The sequence below is a fragment of the Eucyclogobius newberryi genome, unplaced genomic scaffold, assembly GCF_026437365.1.
Source record: "Eucyclogobius newberryi isolate DKJ021-1_F unplaced genomic scaffold, fEucNew1.0.hap1 SCAF_7, whole genome shotgun sequence".
Lineage (NCBI taxonomy): Eukaryota > Metazoa > Chordata > Actinopteri > Gobiiformes > Gobiidae > Eucyclogobius > Eucyclogobius newberryi.
This window is the reverse complement of record NW_027316389.1, coordinates 8,963,412-8,976,630: the sequence shown is the minus strand read 5'-3', so window position 1 is coordinate 8,976,630 and position 13,219 is coordinate 8,963,412. Positions and strand designations below refer to the sequence as shown.

Sequence of the window (13,219 nt, the reverse complement as noted above, 5' to 3'; positions counted from 1 at the left end):
ATGCATCACAACACACACATACCCAGAGTCTAATGAAGCCCCGGTAGTGAAGGAGGAGCAGCAGGGAGACCGGTGGATGTGTGTGTGCGCTTGCGCGTCTCCGGCGGGATAATTATGGCACTCCTCGGCAGCTGAGCGTGCCAGATGTACAGGGAGAAGGAGGAGAGAGGGAGCGCTGCAGCGGAGAGCGTGCGCCGCGATACGGGCATACATTACCCACAGTGTGTCGGGACTGGGTCGGCCAAAGGGAACATGGGAGTGAGTGTTCAAAACTCGTGTCCATGTTAGAAGACATTAACCAGTGTGAAAAGTGCGAGTCTTTGGCATGAGGGCTTTTGTTCGGTGCCATCAGCCATTAGCGGGGTTGGCACGGGCCGCAAATTACCGTCTCTGATTCCAGGAGACGTATGTTTGTGCTGAGGAGGAGGTGTAAATATGAGAGGTGAAGGACAAAAGGTCACGTGCTAAGAGTTTGCTCAAAGTTGGCGCGTTGCTTTTCTTGAAATGTGTGTGGGATTTAGATTCAATCGTGATAAAAAAAGAATGTTCAAAAGAAATATATTCTTCCAATGTGGATGTGTTTCATCATCGTTTTGAGAAGTAGTAAGTTTCATTTAAATAGTGTTTTTATGGGGATGCAATAATATGACATTTTAGTGTTACAATTATTGTGAGGGAAAAATACAGCGTGATTTAACCGAGACCGTGACCAGTGGTAAAACTGAAATGGTCTTTACCATGTTTCAAGTTTGTGCAAAATGTGACACAAGCTGCCAGTTAAAAAGCTGTTTACCCTTTGTGTATTTTTGAACTATAGATTGATTTGAAAGGACAATTACCATTTTTATGTTTTTACGATAATAATTGATGATCACAATTATTCGATAAACTGAATAACCTCCATCCCCGTAGAAAGTAGAATTAGTTAGATTAAAGAAAAAGATGGCCACTATATTATGAATCAAGCTTTGTTTTATTCAGTTGTTCTGTCAATTCCCTACACCTACACCTTTTTAAGACGCTCCAACAACACTTAATACTTTCACTTCTTCTCCTCATTTCTCACAAGTACCAGTCTGGTTCAATAATGCACCTCGACACGGACTCTTCCAAAAACAGAAAAGGGAAAGAGCAAAAACACGACTCAAAGACGCAGAGCTCAGAAAGTAAGTGCTCCGCAGAAGACTGGCTTTGTCACCTCTCCCACTCCAGGGGCCCCGCCGAGCGCCCAGGGAAATTACGCCAACCAGAAAGCATGGATTTGTCCATGCCAATGTGCATGTGTGCATTCCTCTGTCTCTTTGTGAAGGTGTTAGTCTTTGTACTGCGATAAAGAGGGTCTACATGTGCTCGGAGACACGGCATCTGAGCGCCAGCGTTACAGCGTCGCCTGAACTCGTCGCTCTTCCCTTTGTACCGTTTCTCCGGTGTCATGTAATTAAGAGCCAGAAAAAACCCTCAACGTCTCTGCGTGGCTTTGCATCTCGCACCACCACACTGTACTGCTGCCTGTCTTCAAGCATCTCCTCCTACTTCCTGTTATTCACAGCAATAGTGTTAGAGGTTAGTTAACACGTACAAGGGCTGTGCTGGATTTCAATTCAATTTACATTTTTGTTGTAATGCCCAAAATCACTACAGCTGTTGCCTCGAAGGGCGACAGCGACAGAGAAGCAGATTAAAGAATGTTTTACAAGAAATTAGCAAAAGGATAAATGTCCTTAGGCCTTCCTTCTCGCCAGGGAAAACTACCAAACCCTTTGGGGAAAAATAGAAAGCTCTGGAAGAGACAAGGTGCAGGAAAGACCCTACTACCACAGGCTGACGAGCTTCCTTTTGCTGACCTGTGGAGCCAGAACCACTCAGGAGGAGAGTGAGTGGTTCATCTAGCAAGACAGTTCATCCAGGCAGATGAAGAGCTGTTCATCTAGAGTAGAGAGCGTTCCTCCAGGAGCTGAAGAGCATCCGGGTCTACAGGCCATGAGCGGGGCATCTAAAGTACAGCTGTCACTAGAACAGCATTAACAGTGTCTAAGCAGACGTTTTACCACAAGAGAAATACAACAAACCTCTGATTTTAAAAGTTAAAGATTGAGGAAATGTCATTGTTTGTGGAGCTAAAACACTATTGAGATGAAGGGAAATGTACATAAGTAGATCTTGGAGGTCTTTTCAACCTTTTGTCAAAGCCTCTATGACTTTACAATACAGCAACAAATGAAAATACTTTTTAATGAATTCACTGCAGAGCAACGAATGCATTCCTCCGGTTTACTTCATATTACTCAAGACAATACACCATCATTTGTCATTCTTGTCCAGCTCAAACTGGCAGAGCAAATTCGCATATTGCTTTTTGCATTTTTTCTTTCCAAATGCTTCAGCTTCTGTTCCTCAGTTTTTCTCTGCCTCTCACTGACATGACGAGCTTTATTAATTAGCTTGCATTGTAAATTTCTGTCAGACAAAATCTGGTTGAACGGTAATGGACCAACCGCTGGCAGGAGGCCTCGATATGGCAGGTTTATTTGGCAAAGATATGTATCGATGCAAGGGAACCATTTAACCACCACAATGAACAGACATGTATCCTGTTCTAGTACTTTGCCTGTTAAAAGTCTATAAATGTGATGTCTTGCAGGCTTTACCCATGATGCTTTGCAAGTCAAAACCCTAATAATAGAGCTGGTAATAATTATGATAGTCTTCTCTATAATTATAAGATGTATTAGCCTACTTAATGCAGCAACATGTACCACAATACTTAGTCACAGCCTTTTTTCAACTTTTTATTATTTTCTGGTGGAGGGAATGCCCCCTGCTCGTCTCCATGGAGATAGTACACACACAATTGGTGCTTTGCCAGAGACGTTCCACAGTGCAGCATTAAACATATCCTCATAGAGTCATACTAGGTATTTATATATTTTTAAATGATAAAAACACCGGTAATTAAATGAGTGCAAGACAAATGTGGTAATACCATACTGTGGAACATTTACATTGGTATGTATTATAAACATGTATCGCAATGATGACTAAATATAAATTGTTGGTGTTTTGAAGTGTGCGTCTTCGCCTCAACATGTCCGACATCGACCCGAAGACAACCCACCTGGAAAACCCTTGCTCTTCTTTTACATATTTGGCAAAATTAAATGTTTTTGTATGCGATTATATTGACTTATTTCAATAAAAAAGGAAGAAACGGGAAGACGAAAAATCAACACACTTGGGTCGGTTTTCTGAAAGTGTATTTTCACGAGGGAGCTGCAGGGGGAGCTCCGTCACTAACGTTACAGTCATATCGCATATTGAACATATTCCAAAATGGTGCAGCCCTAATTTAAATAATAAATGTCAGGCCAATTCCATTCTTACACCATGTACCGGTATTTGTACGTTAGCTGTCAGGTTTGAGGTGAGGCACAATAAATGAGCTAAAATTCCATCCACAATAATCCGACTTCAGAACAATATCAAAGCATGTGGGCTCTTGACTGGTCTAAAGTGTGTCAGCCGAGCGCTCACCTGCCCCTCCGACAGCCGGCCAGCGCACATCTGCTTCAAACTACCGTGAACTACACCCAAAACTCCCACGGCGAGCTGACATTTGTGTTCCTCTGTCCGTTTGGCACTCCCTCGCTCGCTCGCTGCCGGTTCAAACAAGGCTAGGGAAGGTGACCCTGAATCGCAGCCTGTGTCGTGTGTGTGGATGTGTCTTGTTGTGTGTTCGTCCCAGTAATTAACACCAGCCACTAATGAAGTCCAGCTGCTCGGTGAGAGGACTGAGCTTGGGCCCAAAAAAAAAAAAAAAAAAAAAAAAAAAACCAGGTCCGCCGCCGTCCTGTGCCCCAGTGTCCGCATCTCTTTCCGTCGGCCCATTGATCTCCATTCACTGGTCCACGCGTCTGTGTCTGTGGCGCTGTATCGTTTACGGTTCTCGTCACGGCGTCGGGAAACTCGGGGCTCCTGCTGTCAGACATCAGTACGAATCTAACTCACTTCATCTGGAATCACAGTTTCTCTTGACGGCATCCTGCTTTCTTTACATCTCCATTCCTCTCCTGTGCCTGCTGCACTCGTCACGAAGAGCAAGTGAATATTCTCGGAGTAAATGCAACACTTATTACTAAATCGTCTACAAACAGGGACTACTTTCTTCAACATTTTCTTCATTTCAAGAATCATTTTTAACTGAGGAACATTATCAACAGCAATTAGAATTTTTTATATTTTTTATTCAAGCTTTTAAAAGACTGCAAATTAATTCAGTATGTTTTTTTTTTGTTTTTTGCATTTTAAAACAATAGCAGATGTGGCAATGATAATTTAAATAATATGCATCATTTGACAACAACTATAGAAGAAACTTGATCAAGAAAATAGCATAACCTCTTATACACGCACAATTCTAACATTTTCTGTATAAACATCTGTAATCTTGTGCTTTTGTCAGTGCATTTTGGTACAACGTTATAGTAAAATACTACACATACTTCATGCGTTTGAGAAGTTTTTCCAAGCGCCGTCCGATCGAAGCGCAGAGTCACACGTCTTAAACCTACAGCCTTACAAACCACACGCGCGCAACAATTCAAATCACTTACAACTTCTACTGCACATCCCACACGCTTTAAGCTCGCGTACCAGTCAAACTTTGCCCTCGGCGCTCGCGCAGTTCTAACGGCGTAATGATGATCAGTTTAGCCCACTTATACATCGGGCCTGATTACATTACCGAACAGCCCCGTCCTCCCGCTCGCGCACACACACACCCCGTCACACCCGCACCGCTGTGACAGATGTGCCTGTCACTGGAGGAAATGAATTCAGAATAGTTAGTGAATTAAGCAGGGAGTTAATTGTTGCTTGGCCCCTGTTTATGAAGCGCGTAAAGCCAGAGCGCCTTGTTTGTCTTGTGAAAATTAGCCAGCAGAGATAGAGCGAGCCTGTTCTCTTTAGCAGCTGGTGGAGCTACACCTGGAAGGGTTGAGACAAAAAAAAAGACACAAAAAAAAAAAACACACACACACACACACACAGGAGGTGCAGCAGAGGAGGGGGGGGGCTATACGGCGCCGATTTTGGTCAGCGTTCTCAAACACACACACACACAAAATTCACAGAGCTAACAAAGACATCACTTGACAAGGAGTATACCGGAGGCAGCTGATGTGGCATGTTCGCGTACTCTCCCAGGCAAACTTCAAAACGTGTCACGCACATACGAACCATCTCATCCTAGAAGGCTCTCCCCCAGTCTATTTGTCATTGTGTCCTATTAGGTTTCCAAACAGCTTGTAATGACTGGTAATAAACTGCAGAAGAAGAAGGTAAATCAAGCGAGGAGACGACAAAATGAGCTCTCCAGGGGGGGGGCGGCACGCTCGCAGCATTACAAACACACAAAAACAATGACTGGGGCCTTAAATATTAAAGGCTGAGTCGGGGAGAAAAGAACTGGCAGGTTAGAAACGGTAACTCGTATTGACAAGATACTGAACGACGGCGAGGAGGGAAAAAAATGTGCCGATACTATAGAGGAATGCAATTTAAAGCAGTTTGAGCTTCTGATTCTCATTTTGATATGAGACTAAGGCCTTCAAACACTGAGATGCTCTGAGATGTTGGACTACGTTGATTCACTTATTAGGTTTTCTGGTGATTAACGGTGGTGGAAAAAGAACTACATTTTGTAAAAGTATAGATACAAGAGGGCGGGGGGGGGGATTACTCAAGTAAAACTAAAAGTAGCATATAAGAAAGCAGTGGACGCAGTGTTGTGAGTTCAAATCCCAACTCTGGTGATTTACTGTATGTCTTCCCCTCTCTCTCATTCCCCATTTCACCCTGTCCTCTACAGTCTAATAAAACCAAATCTTTGAGGTACTAGTTTACATATTTACGTTAAGAGTTAAATGTATTTCACACAGATTTTGAGAACTGTTTGAGTGTCTAATGTGATGATCTTTGGTGAATTTTATTTGTGTATTTTTGTTTGCTCTTAGCTTGTACTTGAACTTAATACCTTTTGTCAGGATGTCACATGAACATTCTAAAACGCTCAAATTGCATGAGAAATACTTTCTTTTTAGTCCAGTGCAAAATTACAGTAGAGTAGAAAGGTACAGAAACCTGCTCTCAAATCCAATGAAAATACAAAAATATCCAATGGAAAAGACTTAAGAAAACTTTAGTACAGATAGCTAAAAAATATTACTTAAGTACAGTACTTTTACTTTTGTACTTGCCACCACTATTTAACAAATACAAATCTGAAAACATGTAATAAAACATAGATAAATACCTCTAGAATAATCACTGAAGAAAGACCTTTATCTCGCAGAGCGGTGAGGGATATACCAAAAAATGAATAATATTGCTATTGTTGGAGTTAAATTTTAATATTGAGTATAATGTCTAAATTATTACCACCATAAAAAGACACTATAGGTTTATATCTATAGATTATATTTCTGCTCTTTTGTGTTCATGTTATGGTCCATTTTAATTGTGTGCGACACTTGAACCTCAAACAAGATATTTAGTGCATTTCAGCACATTCCTGATGCATTCTTTTAATTTTGCCTGAAAATTGTTATTGAGATAATGCAAAGGAAAAGTGGGAGAACCATTTTTGTCAATATCTTCCATCCCAATCTCTAATACAAATTAATGACATGAAGTAGGGTTGGAGAAAGATTGTTTGTGCATCATCTTTGGCCTTTCATCCTCCCCTTTCTTCTCGTCTCCTTCATCTAGGCCTCTGTGGTGTTCCCGGTCCTCAGTCCCTTGTCCCTTCATCATGCCACACCCCCCCTTCCTCCCTCCCTTCCTTGCTCCCCTCCTCGGGTGCCACGGCTCGCTGGCTCCAGGTGGTGAGGGAACGAGGGAGAGAGGGTAGGGAAGGATGCAGGAAAGGATGGATGGAAGGATGGATGAGAGACTGGGAACTCCGAAGACCAGAGGGGGAGGAGAAAGTGGGGGGACGTCCCATCATCTGTTCATATGCTCCCATCATCACACACCAGATTCAGGATGCAGCTCATTAAAGACGCCCCACCATCGTTTGTCATTTCAACGTTGTACTCGAAATGCAGTGGAAAAACAAGTTTACCAGAATAGCGTGTCAATATTTTGTCTCCGTCTTTTTTTCTGATTTTCAACCACTTTTAAAAGATTTCTGACAAATTTGAGACATTTAATTTGGAGAATATTTTCATAGCTTAAAGACTTCCCATCGTTAAACTTCTTTACAAACTTTCAAAACGCATGAGAAGAATAACCAGCTAGCACCTAATTCAAATCATTTTCAGGAATGTTATAGGCTTAATGTAACTTGGAACGTAACTTAATGGAGTTAATTTAAGGCTTTTCTTTCTGTAGCGCACAGATATAGCAATTAGCGTTTTGACCCAGAGGTAAATTAGCCTAGAGTGAATGAAAAGCTCGCCTCAGTACAAAGCATTTGCACACACCGGCCCTGTAGAGTGTGTCTTATTAGTTCAGGTGCAGCGGGGCAGAAGGAACACAGCCACTACGACGTTAGCCAGTGGCAAAGACGCACACATCCCGCTCGCTAACATACACGAGTGAACCCTCAACCACATTATCTACCTCCATTGACTCTAAAAGCTTCTTACTCGGCTCATTAAGTCTTCAGTGACACAAAATAACCGCACCAGGCCCCGGTTACTACCTCGCACACACACACACGAGGGCTGAGGTGTGTGTGCGTGTGCAAAACAGGAAGTGCACTGGAGGAAGGAAGGGGACGCTCAGAGGCACACAGCCCTGGGGACGCCTGCTTAGACAGTAGACAGACATTACTAGCCAAGCACATCACACATTTGACTGCGGGCTAATAGGCAAGCCTGAGAGAGTGCTCTCAAATGGCTCTGACCTCCAGCTACAAAATTAAAATTAAATACATTTTGAGTTAATGCCCTGACGGAAAACCACAGTTTTGAGAGAAGATTTACAATGTTAATATTGTGCGATCAAATTATTGTTTTTATTTTATTACCATCCATTGACAATCATTATTTATTATCATAATGGTAAGGTATGTTATTACCATTCCTTCTCCATCATAACAGCTTTATTATTATGATTAGTAGTAGTATTATTCATATTAGTATTGATAGTAATATTAATATTATCATTATCATGAGGACACATAATTAGCCAGCACTCTCCACAGGGAGCACTTAGATCCAGGTGAGTGGCCACTGGATACCTCAGGCATTTTTCAGACTTCCTATAAGTGTTCTGTTCTTCTGTATCTACCTCTGTATCTACCTGCGTTGCACCAATGAAATTTCCCCATGTGGGACAATAAAGGAATATCTTATCTTATCTTATCTTATTAAATAGTAACAGCTTTAACCTCAAATAGCATTGCTGGAATTGACTTGAACTTGAAAAAACAATGAGCTGGACCATAGCTCCTCGCCCTTCTGATGCCACATGTGTTTAGATGCTAAGGAGTCGTCTCGACACTATTAGAGAGCACTGATGTAAATAGGTAAGTAAAGCTCATGCTGAGGACACATCATTAGCCAGCACTCTCCACAGGGAGCACTTAGATCCAGGTGAGTGGCCACTGGATACCTCAGGCATTTGCTATTGTGCTGCTAGTGCGTGCACGTGTGTGCGAGTGTGCACGTGTGTGCACGTGTGAGCCAGTGTGTATGTGGAGGGAAGGACAATGAAGCATGCAGCTGGCAGCAGGGATCGAGTAGACTGAGGACTGAGGTGAGGGATAATTGTGCAAAGATTTGAAGAAAAAAAAATGAGTCCAATTGAAATGCATTCTTAATGAACAGTGTCATTTAATTTACAATGAAGGAACCTAAATATGTGCCTCCCATTTCCATGCAAATGTGCTCTTTTATTCTTTCTTATTCTTATTTTATTCAAACTTCCAAAAAACTAAATGTTTATTAATGAGATGCAAATGGACAAGCAGTGGGACAAGGGAAGGCTGCCTTGCTCAAAGTGTAGGCTAAAGGTACAGAAAGGAAACAAACCTTGCCGACAGGTGGGCTCATCTATGGGCCATCCAATAGGCAGGTGGGGATGGGGAAGCAAGAAAATGGGCAGGGTTAGAAAGACTTTCACTCAGCATGTTTACATGCAGAGCACCGCTCAGCTGTGCTCATAACATGATGAAGCCATCAAGGTCATATTTCAGTGACCCTAGTGTCCAAAAGACAAGTGAACGGATCACTTAAGTGTTCTGGGAATATGCATAATATACTGTGTTAGACTTACAACAGTACTTCTGTGCCTACACACAAACATACTGAGTGAACACATAATCTATTGAGGGGAGGAACATAAAAGTGACATTAGATAGAGTTTATTGAACCGTTTTGGCTCACTTAATAACAACTGACAACTTGTAAATAATAGTTAAGAAATGGGAAACGCTAACGCTCTAGACTCTATTAGGGGATCTCAAATAAAATGTGAAGTTAGTGTTTGACTAAAACCGCCTGCTGTTATTTGAGTGGAGCAGAATAAAACCTATACAAGTCTATCTACACTCCCTGTGTCACATTGTTACAAGCTGACACATATATAATTACACTAAAGCTGACACATATATAATTACACTAAAGCTAAGTCTTAGCTGTTGTACTAAAGGTTGTGCAGGTGAATGTAGCAAAAATCTAACAATCTGTCAATTAAGACTTTGATGAGGTGGAGGTCCTTAAACACTAGATGAAAGCAATGTGCTCATTTATTGTTTATGTCTTTGCTGTTGCTGTTTGCATCCACTTATTGTAAAGCCTCTATATCTTCCATAAAATTAACCACACTCAGTATAATATTGCATCGATAGATTATATTATCGATACAGTTGTTCCACACCATGTTATTATATACATAAATGCATATAATACACTCAATAGGATATGTTTAACATAAATAAAAGGTTAAAGTAATGTCTAGCATATAAATAAAAAAAGGATGAAATAATGCCCTGAAAAAGAGAGCATTTTACTAGCGTTGTAAGTGTAAACTCCTGCGTGGTGTTCCCTGTCAGGAAAAGTGCACAGTAGAGTACCCACGCAGAGATAAAAACTTGACTGTCATCGCTCTACTCCAGCACCGCTGCACCACCCTCCGCTCCAGCGCTCACTACTTTTTCTGTCATGTCTCATCTCCGCGCTAACCCCCTCACATCTCCGCTTTGTGAGAAGTCTCCCCCCAAGTGAGCCCAGCCAAAAACACAAATAAATAGTGCCTATATTCTGCCTTCAGATCCATTTCCTCCAGCCTTCAGCGCCTTTCCCACCTGCTCAGCAGTGTTCAACACAGCCAGCTCTGTGATTACACATCCTCATGCTCAGGTGGGACACGCTCAGAGCACTCACACACACATGCACACACACTCTCTAACACACACACACACACACACACTCAAAACCAACACAACCCACAACAATGAAAAAATGTGGGAGCAAAGAGGTGACTCAAGGGGTGAACACAACGCTCTTCTGTTTAGTGTGGTTAGTATCATAAGTATGATACTAACCACATGATTTATTTATTTACATGATTTAATGTATTGTATACATACATCAAATTCTTTGAGTTAAACTCAGTCATTGCCGTTTGGTGAAAAATATAAAATAAAAAGGAAAAGGAGAAGGAGAAAATCTAAAACTATTGAGAAAAGCCTGCCACACTAAGGAATAGTAAAATCAACATGTGATTGTCACTTCAAAGTTTGATGCATGAAAAATAAAACAAACCAAAACGTCTCTTTTAAATTCCTTGGAAAAAAATACAATAATAAATGTTGGTGTTTTCTGGGGCCCATGCGCCCCTTGGCACTGGGTGGCATCAGCAGATTCAGCAGCATAAACACATTTTTCAGATAAAATGGCAACATTTTAAAATAATTTATATTACAATTTGACCAATAAAAAAGCTAGTAATTAATTAAATATGTGAATGCAAAGTATTTATATATTGTTGCTTGCATGAGAATTGTAAAGTGCCACAGAGTTCTGTTTATGATGGAGAGTTAAGGCTCTGTTCAACAGACAAGTGTATGACAATAATGTTAACGTTAACATTAGGAACATTAGGCCTGCACGATATATAGCTGGAAGTGGGGGAGGGGTGTTTTCCCCCCAAAAAACACAAGTATTGTGTTTGAAAAAGTGACTTTTACTGAGAAGGGAATTTAATGACATTTCTGTATAAACAAGAACACATTTGGGGTGGGCGTGGCAGGGGGTGCGGTCATACGTTAACGTCTCTCATTCCACTATTCCATAAACCAAAACACACACCCGAAAGTTTGAAAATCAGACTATAACTAGTTGAAATCTTATAGACAAGCATAAAGCATAATTATTCAATATCTCAGTGATAAAAATGAAAATAAAAATGACGCTTGGCATAAATGGTATTGCAAATTTGTCATTGAAAACACCTAGAAGTCTTTTTCTGTTCATGTGCCCTTTTAACCTCTGTGTGCCTCCTCTGGAGCAGTGGTCTGTCCTCTCCCTTCAGGCCTCCACTGCAGCCAATGACCACATGAAGCTTTAATTAACTCCTGCGTTGAAGCTGGGGCTGGGAAGAGCCCCCCCTATGAATCAAAATCAGTGCAAGCATTTCTAAAGAAATGTATAATTGAAGTTTTAATAACTACAAGTGAGGTGCATAAGCAATAAAAACCTTAAAAAGTAAAAACATTTAAGAAACAATTGAACCCTGGCAAACTATAGGAAAATCGTATATAAGCCAATTATGATACATTTAAATTGAATGTACTTCTATTTATTTAAGTTACTTGACAGCATAATTATCATATCAAAGCTTGAAATAATGACCCATTAGTAAAGTGACCTAAATATGCCATCGATGTCCCATTAATAATGTATAGATTAGGCAAGTAATAACAATGAAAATATCAAACCAGAATGATTTATTAAAAGGATTTGTTTAATGTCATTAAACGTATCTATCTTGCATTTACTCAATTTCATGGATTTGTATTGCTTAAATAAGGCCTTACTGTGAGCAGACTCACCTTAACACAGACCTGACCAGTAACTTGGCCTGCCGTCACCTACTTGTTACCATGGAGATAAATATGATGCTTTTAGGATAAGCTATTACATCACCACAGAGACACCACTGGTACATCATTACCCCAAAACCTCTACCAAGGACAGACTAACGTGTTCGAGTCAGAGGAGGTGAAGAGGCAGCGCGACTGTAAAAGTGACAGAACGGAGGCGAGATGGTGCTACATGACGGTGCTACATGATGGAGGATTAGACGGAGGAGTTCAGGGCAACAGCACTGGGAGACGAAGTGCACAACACAGAGGAGAAAAGAGAAGCCACTTGTTTATAACGCGGGTGAGAGCGAGGTCATGGGGCCAGAAGAAGCGGTAAACTGAATAAAAGATGACCACGACTATACTTGTGGTGTGTTTGTGGGCCCCAGGGAGCAGAGGAAAAGTTACTCCAGCTGTACTCGTGTTCAGAGCTCTCCAGACATTAGCAGTCGACTCAGAGCTGTGTCAGCGCTTACAAACACACACACTGTGCATCAGTCTCTCTGGGATCGCCTGTCAGGTCTGGGCTCAAGCAGACCCCAGGGGTCCCACTCGTTAATCTCCATGACGACAGCAATGCAAATGCAGCAGATTGGTAGAGTGCACATAAAAATGTCCGGAGTCTAATAACAGATCTTGGCTGAACTTATCACATCATTAGTATGGAGTTTTATGCACAACTAATAACAATAGCATCAAAATTATAATTTGAATTGTTGCAATGATCAAACCATGAAAGTTACAATTATTTAAACAGGGTATGTAGCCTGTGCACTTAAGGTTCGGATAATTATCTTGTGAACCGAAAACACCAAATTATAGCATCACCAACATGGCCATTATCATGTCTAGTGTGTTATTTAGTTTTTGTTTTTTTAATCTAAAAATCAAATCAAAATCACACAAAACACAGGAAATCGTAAGCCCCGGTTTTTATGGTATATCCTACGCAACAGAAAATGACTACTTTTGATATCACACCTTTTTAAACATGTTAAACAAAGGAAACGGAGACATACAGATCTCAGATAGTCTCACTTGCTGCATATTCAAATACAAAATCATACAATCAACTTAAGACAATTCTCGCAGTGACAAAAGTGAGAGCAACTCCAATACAATATTTTA

The 13,219-nt window shown here is 41.1% G+C and overlaps 1 protein-coding gene across 3 annotated transcripts in view; it reads right to left on the bottom strand.

Annotated features, from left to right (window-relative positions):
* znf423 (zinc finger protein 423) overlaps window positions 1–13,219 on the bottom strand; it is a 126,422-nt gene that overhangs the window by 52,029 nt on the left and 61,174 nt on the right. For 2 of the 3 annotated variants that reach the window (XM_072434407.1, XM_072434408.1), the window contains exon 19: window positions 9,036–9,056. The exons of the other annotated variant lie outside the window; for it this stretch is intronic. In XM_072434407.1, the coding sequence (XP_072290508.1) occupies window positions 9,036–9,056 (21 nt within the window). The remainder of the gene's footprint in view (window positions 1–9,035; window positions 9,057–13,219) is intronic. 3 annotated transcript variants of the gene reach the window in all.